This window comes from Falco peregrinus, chromosome W (assembly GCF_023634155.1).
Source record: "Falco peregrinus isolate bFalPer1 chromosome W, bFalPer1.pri, whole genome shotgun sequence".
Lineage (NCBI taxonomy): Eukaryota > Metazoa > Chordata > Aves > Falconiformes > Falconidae > Falco > Falco peregrinus.
Genome location: NC_073743.1, coordinates 9,277,841 through 9,296,629, shown reverse-complemented (window position 1 = coordinate 9,296,629; position 18,789 = coordinate 9,277,841). Strand labels below are relative to the sequence as shown.

The window sequence follows — 18,789 nt, the reverse complement described above, 5'->3', positions numbered from 1 at the left end:
GCTTGTCGTTGCTCAGAGCCCCATTTAAAATCACTCTTCTTTCGGGTCACTCGATAGAGAGGGCTTACAATCAGACTGTAATTTGGAATGTGCATTCTCCAGAAACCCACAACACCTAAGAAAGCCTGAGTTTCTTTCTTATGAGTTGATGGAGACATAGCTGTTATTCTGGTGATCACATCCATTGGGATTTCACGAGGTCCATCTTGACATTTTATTCCCAAAACCTAGATCTCCTGTGTGGGTCCCTTGACGTTACTTTGGTTTATGGCAAAACCAGCTTTCAGAAGGATTTGGATTATTTTCTCCCCTTTCTCAAAAACTTCTTCTGCTTTATTGCCCCATACGATGATGTCATCAATGTGTTGCAGATGGTTCAGGGTCTTCATCCTGTTCCAGTGCAGCCTGGACCAGTCCATGGCAGATGGTAGGGCTGTGTTTCCACCCCTGGGGCAGTCGATTCCAGGTGTTCTGGATGCCCCTCCAAATCAAAGCAAACTGTGGCCTGAACTCTGCCACCAAAGGGATTGAGAAAAATGCATTTGCGATATCAGTGGTGGCATACCACTTGGCTGCCTTTGATTCCAGTTCATATTCAAGTTCTAACATGTCTGGTACAGCAGCACTCAACAGCGGCGTGACTTCATTCAGGCCACGATAGTCCACTGTTAGTCTCCATTCTCTGTTAGAATTTTGCACTGGCCATATGGGGTATTAAAGGGCGAACGGGTCTTGCCAATCACTCTTTGCCTCTCTAGTCAGCGAATCAGCTTATGGATGGGAATCAGGGAGTCTCGGTTGGTACGGTATTGCTGCCAGTGCACCGCTGTAGTAGCAATCAGCGCCTGCTGTTCTTCGACTTTCCGTAACCCCACCACAGACGGGTCTTCTGAAAGGCCAGGCAAAGTAGACAGCTGCTTAATTTCCTCCGTTTCCAAGGCAGCTATACAGAAAGCCCACCGATACCCTTTCAGATCCTTGAAATACCCTCTCCTGATATAGTCTATGCCGAGGATACATGGAGCCTCTGGGCAGGTCACAATGGGATGTTTTTGCCACTCGTTCCAAGTCACGCCTATTCTAGCCTCCAATACACTTAGCTGTTGAGATCCCTCTGTCACTCCAGAAATACTAATTGGTTCTGCCCCTTCATAGCTTGATGGCAGTAGAGTACACTGTGCACCAGTACCTACTAGAGCTTTATATTCCTGTGGGTCTGATGTGCCAGGCCATCATATTCACAGAGTCCAGTAAACCTGGTTATCCCTGTCCTCCACCTGACTGGAGGCAGGGTCCCCCTAATCCTGGTCGTAGGGTTGCCCACCGGGACGGCAAGTGGTGCGAAATGGATGTAGCATGTAGTAGTTCTGCAGACTTATATCTTGCCAGAATAGATTAGGATTCTTTTTCACAGGATCAAGAGTAAAGCCAGCCCTGTCACTCTGTCTGGGTAGCTGTTCTCTGGAGACTGGAGCAGCAACCTTCCTGGAAGAATCCTTATTTATGATTGTTTATCCTTGTAATTCAACGCACTCGTGCCTCCAGTGTTGAGGTAGGTTTTCTATCCCACCTCCTCATGTCCCCTCCGTGGTCCTGCAGGTCAAACCACAGGGTACCTCATGGTGCGTATCTTCTGTATACTCCCTCCCAAACAGAAGGGCGTCTACGGTTGATAGCTGAGATGTGGGTCTGTACAGGTCGAGAGTAGGATATATCCTCGTCGAGTTGCTGGACCAGCCTCTCCACAGCTGAGATGATGGAGGTAGAGACGCTGTCTTCATAGTACTGGAGACGGCGAACCACTTCATCCACCGTTGGTGGTGTGTCATCTTTCCAACCCATTATTGCCAATAAGTGTGCATATGATGATGGTATATGCTCTGTACCAATTTCCTCCACATGGGTCGTGTGCACAGAACTTCATTGGGATCCGTGGGTGACTGTGGATCATCCTGGTCATAATAAATCATCCCTTTGATGGTTAATTCCCTCAAGTACTGGATACTTTTCTCTATTGCAGTCCACTTGCCTGGGCGATGTGTAATATCCTCCTTGTAGGGATACCTTAACGCTTGACAGGAGTTGCTTTGAGAGGCTGAGGGTTTCCGTTCCTTTTCCAATTGCCTTGTCAATGTCCCCTTCTTTAGAAAGTGTTCCCAGCTGCTTGGTTTCCCTACCCTCCAACTCTACACTATTAGCCCCATTATCCCAGCATCGAAGCACCCAGGTGTTCACCTGATTGACGGGCATAATCTTTCCGCATATCCCACAGTTCATTCAGGGATAGGGATTGAGAGGTTACCTCTTGTTCGCCGCCTTCATCCTGATCCTGTGATGTCCCTGCTTCATCCTCCCCCTTTCCCAAATGAGCTGCTTCTGTTTCCATTTCTTCTTATGTATAGGAGCCACTGATACTGACATGGGCTGGTCTTCTGCATCACTCGGTGCGGGGGCCAAGGTAGCTGCAGTGCCCGCCACAGGGGCTGGAGCAGCCGCAGCACCTGCGGTGGGGGCTGGAGTAGCCTCAGGTGATGCTGGAGCAGCTGCTGTTTCTGCCATGGAGGCTAGAGTAGTTACAATTAGTCGCTTAAATCTCCACCAGGACCAGGAGGTGAAAACCACATTCATTATTCCTAGCAATAGGGTCAGGACCTGCGCTACGGTGCCTCCAATAGACCAAAGATATTCAGATTTCCAAAACTCCTAACTGCTTCAGTAATTAGCCCTGGGGAGAAGGGGGAGGTGTCTACCCCACCCATAGGCTGACTCTCTGGGAAAAAAAAGCCAAAGGTGCAGTTGTTGGCATTCCCCTCCCCCCAGGGGCCACCCGACACACAGGGGTGACAACAACACCGCATACACAGACCAGATTAGTTTTACGACCAGCGAGTGCATCATATCATAAACCAGTACTATATAGTACAACACTATGATAACTTTAGCCCAGGTCCCAAGGAGAACAAACAGCACAATGGGGAACACTTACTGCAAGTAAATTAAATAACGCAACCCTGAGACCGTGGGCAGTAACTTCAAGAGCAGGGAAGTCGGCATTGCGGCCGATGATTATTAACCCAGTCCAATGAATACTGACAACAATTTAATTCTAACACAGTCTGGTTGGACCTGTTGTTATCTCAACCCTTCGAGCCCCACGTTGGGCACCAAAAAGGACTGTCATGGTTTAACCCCAGCCAGCAACTAAGTACCATGCAGCCATTCGCTCACTCTGTCCTCACCCAGGGGAGTGGGGAGGAGAATTGGAAAGGAATGTAAAACTCGAGGGTTGAGATAAGAACAGTTTAATAATTGAGATAAAATAATAATAACAACAACAACAGTTATAATGGAAAGGAGGGGGAAGGGGAGAGGAATGAAATCCAAAGGGAAGGGAGAAAAGAAAGCTCGTGATGCACAATACAACTGCTCACCACTGGCTGACCGATCCCCAGCCAGTCCCCGAGCAACAATCTGCAGGCCACAGCCAACACACACACACACACACACACACACACACAGAGCCCCCCATTTACACAGAGCCCCCCATTTATATACCAAGCATGCCATCCCATGTTATGGAATATCTCTTTGGCTAGTTCAGGTCAGCTGACCCGGCTGTGTCCCCTCCCAACTTCCTGTGCCCCTCCAGCCCTCTCGCTGGCAAGGCCCGAGATGCTAAAAAGTCCTTGACCTAGCACAAAAACTACCCAGCAATAACTAAAATCATCAGTGTGCCATCAGCATTGGTTTTACACCAAATCCAAAACACAGCACTGCACTAGCTACTAAGAAAAAAATTAACTCTATCCCAGCCGAAACCAGGACAGTGGGCTGGGGGTGCACAAGAAGTTGGGAGGGGACAGAGCCCGGACAGGTGACCCCAACTGACCAAAGGGATATTTCATACCATATGATGTCATGCTCAGCATATAAAGCTGGGGGAAGAAGAAGGAAGGGGGGGACACACGACATTCAGAATTACAGGGTGTATCTTCCTAAGTATCTGTTATGCATGATGGAGCCCTGCTTTCCTGGAAATGGCTAAACACCTGCCTGCTGATGGGAAGTAGTGAGTGAATTCCTTATTTTGCTTTTTGCTCGTGCACGCAGTTTTTGCTTTACCTGTTAAACTGTCTTTATCTCGACCCACGAGTTTTCTCACTTTTACCATCCCACTGGGTGGGGATTGAGCAAGCAGCTGTGTGGTGCCTAGTTGCCAGCCAGGGTTAAACCACGACACTGGAGAGATGGCTGCTATAGACCACCTGATCAAGAGGAAGTAGAGGAAGCCTTCTTTATGCAACTGGAAAAAGCCCACACAATCACAGGCCCTGGTACTCATGAGGGACTTTGACCGTTTTTTTTTCTAACCAATATCTAACACCAATATCTGATGGAAAGGCAACATGAAAGGACAAAAAACGATCGAGGAATTTTTTAGAGTGTGTTGAATACAAGCTCTTGATGGAGATAACAAGCCAACTAGGGGAAGATCTTGGGCCTGTCACCCACAAACAAAGAACAGGTTGGGGACATAAAGGTCAATGGCACCCTTGGCAGCAGCCACGATGAGGATGAAGTTGAAGATCCTGAAAGAAGTGAGCAAGGCACACAGCAAAATTACAACCCTGGACTTCAGGAGAGCAGATTTCAGCTTGTTAAAGGACCTGTTTGGCAGGATACTATGAGAGACTGTCCTAAGGGATCAAAGGGCTCAGGAGGTCTGGTTGATCCTCAGAAAGACAACCTCCTCAAAGCACAAGAATAATCCACTCAGACATGCAGGAAGTCGAGCAAGTGTGGCGGAAGGCCAGCATAGATGAACAGGGGATTCCTGACTGAGCTCAAAGACAAAAAGGAAGTACACAGAAGGTGGGAGCAGGGAATGGCTACCCAGGAGGAATATGGAGACACATGCAAGGATTTAGTTAGGAAAGCCAAAGCTTGGCTGGAGTTGGAACTAGCAAGAAATGTAAAGGGCAACAAGAAGGCCTTCTACAAGTACAGCATCAGCTAAGGAAAACACATTGCCCACTGCTCACTGGAGCACGTAATCTAATAGCTAAGGACATCAAAAAGACTAAGGAGCTCCGTAAGGTTGGCCCTCAGGTCTCTCAGATCCCTGAGCCTAGTGGCAGACTCTGGGGCAGGGAAGTATTACTCACGGTAGAGGAAGACTGAGTTAGGGGGCACTTCAGCCAACTGGACATACACAAGTCCATGGAACCAGACAAGATGACCCTGAGGGTTCCTGATGACTGGAAAAAGGCAAACATCACACCCATCTTCAAGAAGGAGAATCCAAGGAGATGAAGACTGGTCAATCTGGGAAGGTTGGGGAGCAAATCCTCCTGGAAGCCATGTCCAGGCACACAAAGGAACTAGGCTTGCTCCAGTACGCCCATGTCTTTCTTGTACTGGGGACCGACCAAAAGTGGACACTACTCCAGATAAGGTCTCACAAGTGCCAAGACAAGAGATGGAAAGGATCACTTCCCTGGAACTGCTGGCTGCACTGTTACTAATACAGCTCAAGATGCTGTTGGCCTCCTTTGCTGCAAGGGCACACTGTTGGCTCATGTTCAACTTGTTGTCCACCAGGAACTCCAGGTCCTTTTCTGCAGAGCTGCTTCCTAGGCAGTCAGCCTCCAGCCTGTACTGTTGCACAGGGTTATTCCAGCCCAGGTGTGGGACTTGGCATTTGTTTCTGTTGAACATCATGAAGTACCTGTCAGCCCATTTCTCCAGCCTGTCCAGGTCTCTCTGAAGGTCAGCCCTGCCCTCCAGCACATTGACTGCTCCCCCCAATTTGGTGTCATCTGCAAACTTGCCAAGAGTGCACTTTGTCCCCTCATCCAGGTTGTTAATGAAGACATTAAACAGTATTGGTTCCAGTACTGATCTCTGAGGGACCCTACTAGTTACTGGACCCCAGCTGGACTTTGCACCACTGATCAAAACTCTTTGAGCCCAGCAGTCCTGTCAATTTTCCACCCGTCTTATCACCCACTTATCCAGCCCATATCATACCAATTTGGTGGAAAGGAGACTGCGAGAGAGTGTGCCAAAAGCCTTTCTTCAGTCAAGGTACACAACATCCCCTCCCCTCCCCTTGTCAACAGAACCAGTCACCACGTCATAGAAAGCAATGAGGTTGGTAAGGCATGATTTGCCCTTGGTAAAGCCATTTTGGCTGCTCCCAGTCACCTTCCTGTCCTTCATGTGTTTAGAAATGGCTTCTAAGAGGATTTGCTCCATAACCTTTCCAGGGACTGAGGTGAGGCTGGCTGGCCTGTAGTTCCTTGGATCCTCCTTCTTGAAGATGGGTGTGATATCTGCCTTTTTCCAGTCATGAGGAACCTCTTCCAATTGTTACATGACTTTTCACAGATGATAGAGAGCAGCCTCACAGTGACACTGGCCAGATCCTTCAGCACCCCCAGATGCATGCCATCTGATCCCATTGGGCTTGCGTATGTCCAAGTGGGTTAAGTGATTCCTAAGGCTTTCTTCCTCCACTGTGGCTACCGCTTCACCCCCACACACTCTGCTAGGATTCTCAGGGAACTGGGAGGCCTGAGGGCATACCTTACTGTGAAAAATGAGGCAAAAAGGGCATCTGAGTACCTCAGCTTTTTCCCTGTCGCTTGCCACGAGATCCCCTGCCCCATTGAACAATGAGCTCATGCTTTCCTTAGTCTTCATTTTGCTACTGATTTACTTAAAAAAAAACTTTCTTGTTGCCCTTCACCTCCCTTGCTAGCTTCAACTCCAGCTGAGCTTTGGCTTTCCTGACTGCATTTCTATTTGTGCACACGGTCTCTATATCCCTCCCAAGTAGCATGCCCCTGCTTCTACCTCCTGTGTACTTCTTTTTTGTGTCTGAGCACGGTCAGGAGCTGTCTGCTCATCCATGCTGGCCTTCTGCCACACTTGCTCAACTTCCTGCACATTGCAAATGGACCGTTCTTGTGCTCTGAGGAGTTTGTCCTTGAAGATCAACCTGCTCTCCCGGGCACCCTTGCCCTCCAGGGCAATTTCTCATTGGATCCTGCCAAGCTGGTCCTTGAACAGGCCAAAGTCTGCTCTTCTGAAGTCCAGGGCTGTAATTCTGCTGTTTGTCTTGATCACGCCTCTCAGGATCTTAAACTACACAGTCTCGTGGTCGCTGCAGCCAAGGCTGCCCTCAGCCTTCACACCATCAACCGGTTCTTCCTTGTTTGTGAGTAGCAGGTCCAACAGTGCGTTTTCCCTAGTTGGTTCATTGATCACCCTCATCAAGAAATAGTCTTCCATACTCTCCAGAAGTCTCCTGGATTGCTTGCACCCTGCTGTATTGTCCTTCCAGTAGATACTGGGGTGGTTGAAGTCCCGCATGAGTGCCAGGGCCTGTGACTGTGAAGCTTTCTCCAGCTGCCTAAAGAAGGCTTCATCTACCTCTTCTTCTTGATCAGGTCTGTAGCAGACATCTAGTACAGCATCACCTGTGCCAGTCTGTCTTCTAATCCTTACCCGCAAGCTTTCAATTGCTTTGTCACCTGTCCTAAGGTAAAGCTCCATGCATTCAAGCCGCTCCTTTGTGTAGAGCTCAACCCCTCCTCCTCGCCTGCCCACCCTATCTTTCCTGAAGAGCATGTATCCCTCCACTGGAGCACTCCAATCAGGAGAGCTATCCCACCACGTCTCCATAATCCCAATGAGGTCATAGCTCTGCAACTGTGTACAGACTTCTAATTCCTCCTGCTTGTTCCCCATGCTACACGCATTTCTGTTCAGGCATTTGAGATGGGCCCCAAGTCATGCTGCTTTTACAGGGCAAGTGTGAGAGCCTCCCTTGTCATGCTGTCCCCCAGATATGTTTGTTCTGCCCCTTGTGCCTTCACTTCTCTTCAGGTTACGGAAACCCTCCCCCGGCATATCTACTTTAAAGCCCGCATCACTCGGTTAGCAAGCCTGTTTGCAAAAACACTCTTGCCCCACTTTGTCAGATGTATCCCATCCTTGCTCAGTAGCCCTCACTCCTCAAAGAGGGTCCCATGGCCATAGGAGCCAAAGCCCTGCCTGTGACACCAGCCACACAGCCAGGTCTTGACCCACTGGATGAGTCCACTTCTACCTGAGCCTTTCCTCCTTACTGGCAGTATGGAGGAGAATACCAGCTGGGTCCCCATGCCCTTCACCCTCACCCCCAGAGTTCTGTAGTCACTTGTGGAAATACTCCAGGTTATCCCTGGCAGTAACATTGGTGCCCACATGGTAATAGTCTGAGGGCCAGACAAGCCTTGGCAGTCCCTTTGCAACATCCCGTATCCTGGCCCCTGGCAAGCAAAAAGCCTCCCAAGACATCAGTTTGGGTCAGCAGGTAGGTGCCTCTGTCCCCCACAGGAGAGGGTCCCTTTCCTTTTTCCCTTTGTGCAGACATAAGGTTTGGGCTCAGCTGACTCTGATGCATACCCTGAAGGGTCTTGTTTGTCCTCACCAGTGCCCAGGGCACTATACTCAGGGCAGTTGCAAGTCTGCAGGTGGAGCAGGAACCTTTCTTCCATTTGCCAAAAGTCACAAGCTTCCAGCCTTCTCCACCTTGACAGCCACCCTCAGCTACCTGTTTGACCATGGCCTCTAGCTGTCCCTCCTTCCTTGCTCTGTGTGGCTCAGGCTGTTGTCTCTGCAGAGTTTCTGCAAAGACCCTGTCAATCTCCTCATTGTCCTCCCTGATGATTTGCAGCCTGCTCACCTCTTCCTGCACCTCCTTCGCTCAGCACCTCAACCAGAGCACCTCTCTCACAGGAGATGCCACCACTGCCCCTAGTCCCACAGAGAGGCCCCAGGCGCACTCTGCAGCCCGAGATCTGGGAAGTGGCATCCTCCCACCCCACCCCAACTCTGTTTGGATCAAGGCCTCCAGTGTGCCAAGGGCATTATCACCAGTCAGTGCTAGGGAGCGTGCCCTGCTTTATGTTGAGACCATCACTGCACAATCTCCAAGCAGCTCCATGCAGTCCTCAGCGTCCCCTCTGCACCACAGCCGTGTTGTTAGTATCTGCTGCTCTCTGTGAGCCGGATCCTCCCTAATGAGGAGTCAGCCTTTCTGTGTGCAAACTGCCGTGCAAACTGAGAGCAGCCCCTGCAGCATCCCAGGTGCTTTGCGCCACAAACTGCCCCTGCTAGTGAGTGGCTGCACCTCTGTTTGCAGTGCTCTGGGCTGCTGCACTCCCTAAGGAGCAACTAAATAACAAAATCATTGCATGCTTTGTAGAGGCTAGGAATTTCTATGTGTTTGGAAGATGTCATCTTTTTTTTTTGTACTTGTAGATGCTCAGTATACTGAAAGAGTGATGACAGATGCACCAGGTGTAGCTGTTTATTGGTGGTGCATCAATCAAAAGATATTAATGAGGCCCTAAGTTTTAGAAGCATGCTAAACAGGAAGAAAAAATGGGAGTGACATTTACTAAGGTAACTTGACTGTTTTCTAAATTACTGGAGTTAGAAGAGCTAGTGAAATAAAAAAATCTGTTATTCTTGCTCTAAAGCAAGTTACTCTTGCTTTAGTACATATTCTAATATCCCTTTAGAGAGTCATTATTGACTTATATGAAATACAGCTTGACTAATTATTTGCCTGTCAACTTCATAAATGTAAATAATGAACTGGCGACAAATGTTCTTAAAAATATCATGTAAGATTATTTACCAAATGTATATCTTTTAGTTTAATACTTTGCCTAGGCACCTTCATTTTGGGGGAGCTGTCTTTGAGCAAAGTTTTTCTCAATCTGCTATCTAAATTGTTGTTGGATTGAATGTCCTATCAAGCTGATTGGGGGACTTGCTGTTCACCCATTCCCCAAAGCTGTTTCAGAGGCAAATTGCAGTACTTCTTTTGATGAAAATTGCCAGGTTTTTAGGTTGAATACTTAATTTGTCTGAAGGATGATTTGTGACTCATTTCAGTAATGCTTTCATGAATTCTGGTGATGTAGGAAATGACTACTGGGAAGAAGAATTTTTTCATAAGTAATATTGTGTTCAGCAAGGATTTAAAGCATCTATTCTATTAATTTCCTTTGAATGTGCACAGATTGTCCTTGTTTGTTCATATATAGACCTGGGGCTATATCCTGAATTTTCTGTATCTGACATTCCTTTAGTACAACTTGGAAAGTTGGAGCAGACCAGAAGGTGTTATCTTAATTGCAGAGGGAAGGGTATGCTGGAGAAAGTGGTACTATGTTGTGGGTATAGCTGCTTCCTTGCAGTAGCTGGCTATGAGAATGTAACCTTACTCGTTACGAGCCCCTTGTAATGTTAACTTGAGTATAGTGTGTGTACTTCAAGAAACCACACCTTCTTGTAGCTTTTCTCTCCTCCTATAACAAAGTAGAGCACCTCAAGTACTGATTGTCTTCCAACTTATGTTATTCTTTTAAATCTTAATGAAGCAATAACGATGGGTAGGGATATACAAATAAGTTACTGTTAAATCGGGTAGCGTAATAACTTGAGCATGTAATTTATTTTTTGATAATTTTCAGGTTTTTGTCCCCAAAGATGGGCGCTGTTGCAGATTAATTGACTTGCTCTGAGTTTGCACATTTGCTGATATTCTAGGAACTTGGTTTTTTGCTCATACCAGAAACAGATATTCTTGCCCTGAGTATCATTACTGGTGAATACCACACAGTGCTTTACACCTTTTAAATCATTAGAGAAGCATGCTTGCAGCAGTCTCCTCTCTGGTGTTCTACTTGCAGATTTAAATGTGGCATTACTAGCCATAGAATAGTCTATAGCTATAGAATACTCCTGTAAAGAAGACTGATTTTTAAAAAAAAAATATTACTTGGGCAGAGAATAGAACACTAATTCATTGTAAAATGATATTTTAAGATAACTCTGTGACAATTGGCCTAAGAATCTGCTAAACATTGAGTTACTGTTATTTAAAGGTGGATGTGCCACGTGAAGGAATGGATGATTTTGTGTATGGTGGTGGGTGCATGGGTTTCCCCATCCTTCTGCGTTACCCACCAAGTACACCCAGGTCCTCGAGCAAAGACAATCCCACAAATGGGTTTTCCTTTTCCCATGGGAGGAGCAACCCACACTGCCTTTCCCAGCCACTTCCCTATGTGCACTACAGGGGTCTTATCTCCTCCCACCATATGTAGGGGCTGTATTTGGGCAGGACTAGGTCAGTTATCAGATCCTCTGGTGTTAACTAGCCAAAGTAGCTTCTAATTTTACATCCCAGTGCTTCTGTGCCCCAGCGCCCAATGCTCTCAACACAGTCTTTAACAGTCCATGATATCATTCAATCTTTCTAGAGGTTTGTGGGTGATAGGGGATGTGATACACCCAGTCAAGGCTGTGTTTCTTGGCCCAGGAGTCTATGAGGTTGTTTTGGAAATGAGTCCCATTGTCTGACTCGATTCTTTCTGGGGTGTCCTGTTGCCACAGAACTGGCCTTTCAAGGCCCAGGATGGTGTTTTGAGCAGTGGCATGGTTTACAGTGTATGTTTCTAGCCACCCAGTAGTTGCTTCCACGCAGCACTTGCCTTGGCAAGTTTGTGGCAGTATAGGCAATTGACATATTGATATGCCAGCCACCGCCCGCTATTCCAGGGACGCTTTACTCATGTGGCTTGCTTCATTGCGGTACGTGTTTTGCATTCATGGGTGACCTGTGTGATGGCCTCAACAGTCAGGTCCACCCCTCAATCACAAGCTCATCTGTACATTGCACCCCTCCCTAGATATCCTGATGTGTCATAGGCCCTCCAAGCTATGAATAGCTCACTCTTACTTTCTCAGCCCAGGTTCACCTGAGTCACTCCAATTCTGGCAGCCTGGTCTACCTGCTTGTTGTTTTGATGTTCCTCAGTGATGCGGTTCTTGGGCATGTGAGCATCTACACAAAGGAAGGCGAGAAGATTTCTAGATAGAGATAACAACAGTTAAATAGGGAAAGCAAAAGCCACATGCACAAGCAAAGCAAAAAGGGGAATTTATTCACTACTTCCCATTGGCAGGCAGATGTCCTGCCACTTCCTGGAAAACAGGGCCTCAGCATGTGTAATGGTTGCTCGGGAAGAAAAATGTCATAACCACAAACCTGTGGAGAGCCCATGCTGGAGCAGTCTTTTCCTGAAGGACTGTAGTCTATGGAGAGGACCCACGCTGGAGCAGGGGAAAAGCATGAGGAGGAAGGAGCAGCAGAGACTGACCGCAACCCTATGTTCCCCATCTCCCCCCTGTGCTGCTCAGGGTGGGAGGAGATAGAATAATTGGGAACAAAAAGAGTGAGCCTGGGAAGAAGGGGGAGCAGGGGGAAGGTGTTTTAGTTTTTGTCTTTGTTTTTCACCATCCTACTCTATTTTAATTGGCAGTAAAATAAATTAATTTTCCCAGAGTCGAGTCTGTTTTGGCCACAACAGTAACTGGTAAATGATCTCCCTGTCCTTATCTCAACCCATGAGCTTTTTTATCTTATTTTCTCCCCCCATCCTGTTGAGGAGAGGGAGTGAGAGAGTCTGGCAGCCAGCCAAGGTGAACCCACCACCAAATGTAATCTCTCTTGCTCATTACTTTCAGATCTTGGCTTAGATGGATAAGGAACTGGCAGGATGGCTGCATCCAAAGAGTTATAGTCAACAGCTCAATGTCCAAAAGGAAAACAGTAACGAGTGGTGTTCCTCAGGGGTCTGTACTGGGACCAATACTATTTAATATCTTCATCCATGACATAGTGAGACTGAGTGCACCCTCAGCATGTTTGCAGATGACACCAAGCTGAGTGATGCAGTTGATTCACTAGGGGGAAGGGATGTCATCCAGAGGGACCTTGACAGGCTTGAGAAATTACCCATATTGGATAATCTCATTTTGTAGGAGTACCTTGGGGGCAGTGTCAAAGCAGAACTTCTTAACTGGGCTCTGTCCAAGCTGACTCCTATAGAATCACTGAAAGTGTCTCTGCACTGGGATACCCAGTGTTGCAGATTTCAGGAGGGTTCATATACTCAGATGCAATGCTGGCAACATTTTGTGTATTCTCAAATAAGTTTACCCCTGAGCCGGAAATGGTTTCCTGTAGAAAGATAAAGCCAATTGGGAATTTGAAGCCACAGGGAGGTTTTCTAGTTTTACCCTATTTATTTCTTTGCAAACTTGCTGTGTTGTCTGTTAGAACAAAATGGAGAAGCAATCATAAAAGTACGGACCCTTGAGGGACATCACTCGTTACTGGTTTCCACTTGGACACTGAGCCATTGAATATAACTCTTTGGATGCGGCCATCCAGCCAGTTCCTTATCCATCTAAGAGTCCATCCATCAAACCCACCTCTCTCCGATTTAGTGACAAAGATGTTGTGGGGGAATACGTCAAAGGCCTTACAGAACTCCAGGTAGATGACATCAGTAGCTCTTCCCTTGTCCACCGATGCAGTCACTCCATCGTAGAAGGCCACCAGACTAGTCTGACATGATTTGCCCTTGGGGAAGCAATGTTGGCTGTCCCTAATCACATCTCTGTTTTCCATATGCTTCATCATAACTTCCAGGAGGATCTGTTACATCATTTTGACCAGGCACAGAGGTGCGGCTGACTGGTCGGTAGTTCCCAGGGCCTACATTTTTAAAATGGGTGTGATGTTTCCCTTTTCTCCAGTCACTGGGGACTTCACCTGACATGACTTTTCAAATATCGTGGGGAATGGCTTGGCAACTACATCAGCCAATTCCCTCAGGACCCCGGGATGTATCTCGTCACGTCCCATGGACTTGTGTATGTTCAGGTTCCTCAGGTGGCCTTGAACCTGATCTTCCCCCATGATGGGTGGGACTTCATTCCCCCAGTGCCTGCCTTGAGATTCAGGGACCCGAAAGATGTGGGAAGAGTCGGGGAAAACTGAGGCAAAAAAATTGTTGAGTACCTCTGCCTTCTCCATGTCAGTTGTCACGAGATATCCTGTCCTATTTATTGGGGAGTGGGGATCGGGGTGTGTACAATTTCTTTTGTCTTCCTTTTCTGGCCAACGTACCTGTAGAAGCCCTTCTTGTTATTCTTCACATCCCTTGGAGAGACCTTGATTAAGAAATTGTCCTCAACACACTCCAAGAGTCTCCTGGACCGCTTACAGCTTGCTGTGCTGCTCTTCCAGCATACGTCAGGGTGATTGAAGTCCCCCAGCAGGATCAGAGCCTGCGAGCGTGATGCTTCCCATAGTTGAAGTAAGAACGCTTTGTCAACAGGCTCCCCTTGATCAGGCGGCCTGTAGTAAACACCAGCCACAAGGTTTCCTTTGTTGGCTTGGGCCCTAATTTTTACCCGTAAGCTCTCAACCTGTTTGTTGCTGTTTTTCAAAGACAGCTCTGTGCCGTCATTCCATTCCTTTACATAGAGGGCAAACCCCCCACCCCTCATTCCCTGCCTTTCCCTTCTGAACAGTTTATAGCCATGGATTCCAGCGCTCCAGTCGTGCAATTCGTCCCACCACATTTCAGTGGTAACAATCAGATCATAGCTTTCTAGCCGCACAGAGGCTTCCAGCTCCTCCTGCTTGTTAGCCATGCTGCGTGCATTGGTATTGAGGCACTTCAGCTGGGCTACCTACCTTGTCACCTTTTTAGCGGGACAAGCCCTAATTCCTTTGAGGCGTTTCCCTGTTTGTTCCTAATACATCAAAAGCCCGTGGCTCTTCTCTGTTCCTCAAAACCGCATCCATCCCCTTCCCCTGCTAAGTCTAGTTTAAAGCGCTCTGTATCATTGGCTGCCTTTAAGCTTAAAGTGTCCATATTGATTTACCAATTAAAATTATTTTCATAACAGAGTTACAGATTAGAAAGGCTTTGATTAACATTCTTCTACTGAATGCCTTAGTTTTTCTTTGAACCCCTCTGCTATTGTCTACATCTTTAGTTCATCAGGTATAAATAGGATGGTATATAAAATAACTGTGATATAGTCCTCAAGGGTTTATACTCATAATTATTTGCCTTTATTCTCTACAAGGCTGGGAAGTCTATTGTCCAAGTGTGAGCATCACAGTACAGAAAGATGCATTTGGGAGGAACGATCACAGGAGACTTCTTTCTGGCTCTAATGTTTTTTCGGCTTGAATAACATGGCTTCTTTGTTATCTTAGTAGCTAGTCTCAAGAAGTAGCTGCAGATGGGGAAACCTCAATAACATCTGTGTCTCAACTGCATTTTCAGGAGGAGGAAGTTGCAATTCACTTTAAAGCTAGAACTAACTGAAATGCCTAAGGTTACATAGGGACGTTTTCCTGAGGTTTCCTTCTAGAAATACCTGCTCCTTATGTTCAAAATTAGTCAACAGAGTGACTTAAAACAAGGTAGAGCTTTCATTTTTTTATTATAATTTTACTTTTTTAAAAGGTATACTTTTAATACTGTGGGAGTTGAGAATAAAGATTTAACTTGGATGCCAGGTTTTTACATGGGGGGGGGGGGGGGGAGTTTGATTTTTTTTATATGTTTTTTTTTTCTTTCAAGGAAGCATGTGAAAAGTAAGAAAAAATAAGCTCACTATGATATGTACTTTATTCATTATATTCTTACCTTTCACCCTCTATCTCTCAGTAAATTTGTTAGTTTAGGAATTGCTTTTGTTTATACTTCAAATTACCTAATGATTGATTCAGTTAAGATACTGATAATTAAATTAATTCATGTTGTTTTGTTTATAGATGCTGGTGTTTGAGTGTAGTAGGAATAAATATCCATCTCTGTCACTGTCTTGCTGCTTGATTAAGGCTATAAATTAAACCATACGCATCTGTAGCAAATTAAGCTGTCCTCATTTTAAAAAACTGTAAACACATAATACAGCCCCTGAAGCAATTCAGCCTTATAAATTTATCCCAGAAAAATGAGTTTTATAATTGTTCTATCTATGTATCAGTACAGAGGCTGCTTATTAAACATTTTGGAAATGCACAATTCTCTTGTATGCATCACAGTGTGGTAAAACAAGTTTATTCATGCCCTGAGGTTGGCCACTATGTCAATGTGTTATCTTTTGGGCTCAGTTTTTCTGGGGTTTTTTTTGGTGTGTGGTTTTTTGGGGTTTTTTTGTTTGTTTAAGGGACATTTAGATGGTCTTTATAAGGTAAATTCTCTTCTTTATGTAAAAAAAATTAGAATAAAAGGATGCTTTGCAAATAAAGTAAAACTAAAAATACATCTGTGAAATATTCCTGTTAAAATATTATTTCCAAAATGAGCATGAAAAGTAGTTCCCCCAATTTGATTTTACAGTAATTGAACTTATTCAGAGCATTTTTAGAATTTACTTTAAATTTTTCATCTTAGAGTTCTCTTCCATATGCCTTCTTCACTTGGTATGACTCCATAACAGTTCTATTGCAATAATGTTTTCTTATACTTGATGTGCAACGAACAAATGTGTTCCTTAAGTGGGGTGGGGGGGGGTTACTACTTTTTTTATTCCAGTTAATATTTCAAAGAAAATAACTGTTTATACACTACAGTAGTTAAAAGAATGACTGCGTAACTGAAGCAATGTATACCTCAGTGGTTTAACTCTAATCACAGGAAAACCCCTGTACTGTTGGAGTAATATGCATGTAATTAGTTGAAGGCTTGAGAAAATCTGTGAGGATAATGAATGAATGAAACATGCTCTACAACAGAGTAGTTTCATAACTTACTACCAGCACTATTGTGAGCACAGAAAGGAGAAGAGTCACGAGATACTCCCATTTCTTACAGTCAAAAAAATGATGGAAGCACCAGACTCGATTGGTTATGATAGCAGCCTTGTTAGACTTGGAGAGCCCATTTCCCTCCCCCCTCCTTTCTCAAATATCAAAGGATTCATCAGCAGTGCAGGTCAAAAAGAATCAGGGTTAAGTAATAATTCTAATTTGGAAGTCCAGGGAAATCTTAAAATCTGGTTGTGGGCTAATATTTTAAGTATACATGCTTATTTTAGTCATAAGGAAAAATTACCTGAAGAAAAAGTTCAGTGGAAAGAGAGATTAAGCTAATTTGCAGGTAAAAAAAAAAAAAAAAAAAAAAAAAAAAAATCAGACTCAACTTTAAATTCTATTTTATTTTACAAATTGTGTTCATAACAGATCTTATTAAGATTAGAAGAATAAAATGCTTGAAGCACAACACTTTAATGACCGAACATTGCTCTAACTTACCCAAGCCCAAACCAGTTGAAATTAACAGTGTAGAAGTTTTTCACTGACAGTTAAATAGTTTAGCCAGTTTTCCTTTCTGTTCTTAACCAGGATCATAGGAAATAAATATTCATTATCAAATTTTCCTTTTAGATAAATGAATTGGTGGATGCCCGTGATGTCAGCATTGGAGCCTGGTTTGAAGCTCATATAGAAAATGTTACTCGAGCAACAAAAGGACAAAAGAACGGTAAAGCTCAAGTAAAGAGTGGCAATTCTTACAAAAGGACTAATGGAAACTTAAGTCAAGATCATTCTAGAGAGAATGCAAATTATTTGGACAGTACACCATCCACATCTTACTCAGACTGCATGGACACCGATGAAGAAGCTATTTATCATATCAAGTATGATGAGTAAGTGCTTCTGATATTATTTTGAGGACATCATATGTTATGATTTGGTGTGTATAAACAAATAATTTTGTTGAAGAAACTTGGAATCAAAGAGAGCAAGTTCAATATTGCAACCAAGGAAATAAATATTTAAAAGCCATAACGTCTTTCAGTCAGATATAATGAATATCCTGAGGGTGGTTGTTTTTTTTCTTTTATTCACAAATTCCTGTGAAGTATTAACTTTATCTTGACTTTATGAAACTTGGAATCCCTATCTCCAAGGAAAGGAAACTATGCATTGGATTTTTCTGTACTTGTTTTGCTATGTAAAATATAAGTTAATATTTTCTTTAAAAACTACTCTACTCATATTCACTTCCTTCCATTGAAGTCTAAACAAGTGTTTCATGGGAGCAAATTCTGGTGCTTGAATTGTTTAAATTTTGTTTTAAAAGTAATATTTATGCATGAGATGACAGGTCTGTGTTTCACATAGAGGTTTCTTGTAGAGAATCTGGTGACTGGGAACATAAAACTAGTTTTGAGCTGGAGTGAGGGTACAAAGGCATTTTTTATTTTTTAAATCTGTGGTACAAGCAAATTTCAGAACCTATGACAGATGTGCTAGAGTAGAGGCTTTGTACAGTAAACTCAGTGGGATTTGCAGGGATTTCTCATCACCAGCTTTTGCACTGATGTATTCACATAAATCAGATCCTATTTTTTAAATGATGCCTTCATTTGCTGAAGCAGCTAACTAAGCCTCTAAACTAATGGCATCAATGAGAATTTTTTATTACAGAGATCAACAAAAATATTGCACTTTGGCATGTGAGATTAAAGGTAAAGGAACATACATTTACTTTACACAGAAGCATATTCAGTATTATTCTGGTTGAGGATAAAAAAAATTTGAAAACTTGAAGTATTGATTTCAAGTTTTGTTGGTTTTAATAATTCACCCTTGATCTCAACATGAAGCCCTCCACTGCCATAGATCTAATTCTCCAGACCAAGCATCCTAGTACAGGTCTATTTCTCCTAGCTGTCTTCAAACCCCAAAGATCCCACAGGTCTCCACTTAGAAAGAAACAGCTCTAGATCTCCATTTTTCTCCCTGTTTTCCCATCAGTATTGACAATGATCAGTTCAAGAGCAAGTTGAATGCTCTCCAACATAATATATCTCACACCTCTGTAGTTGAGAACCTTAATC

General features: G+C 44.6%; 1 protein-coding gene across 3 annotated transcripts in view; it reads left to right on the top strand.

The window, feature by feature from the left end:
• LOC129783150 (E3 ubiquitin-protein ligase UHRF2-like) overlaps positions 1-18,789 on the top strand; it is a 169,526-nt gene that overhangs the window by 86,690 nt on the left and 64,047 nt on the right. For all 3 annotated transcript variants that reach the window (XM_055792986.1, XM_055792985.1, XM_055792982.1), the window contains one exon: positions 17,330-17,592. In XM_055792986.1, coding sequence (XP_055648961.1) covers positions 17,330-17,592 — 263 coding nt within the window. The remainder of the gene's footprint in view (positions 1-17,329; positions 17,593-18,789) is intronic.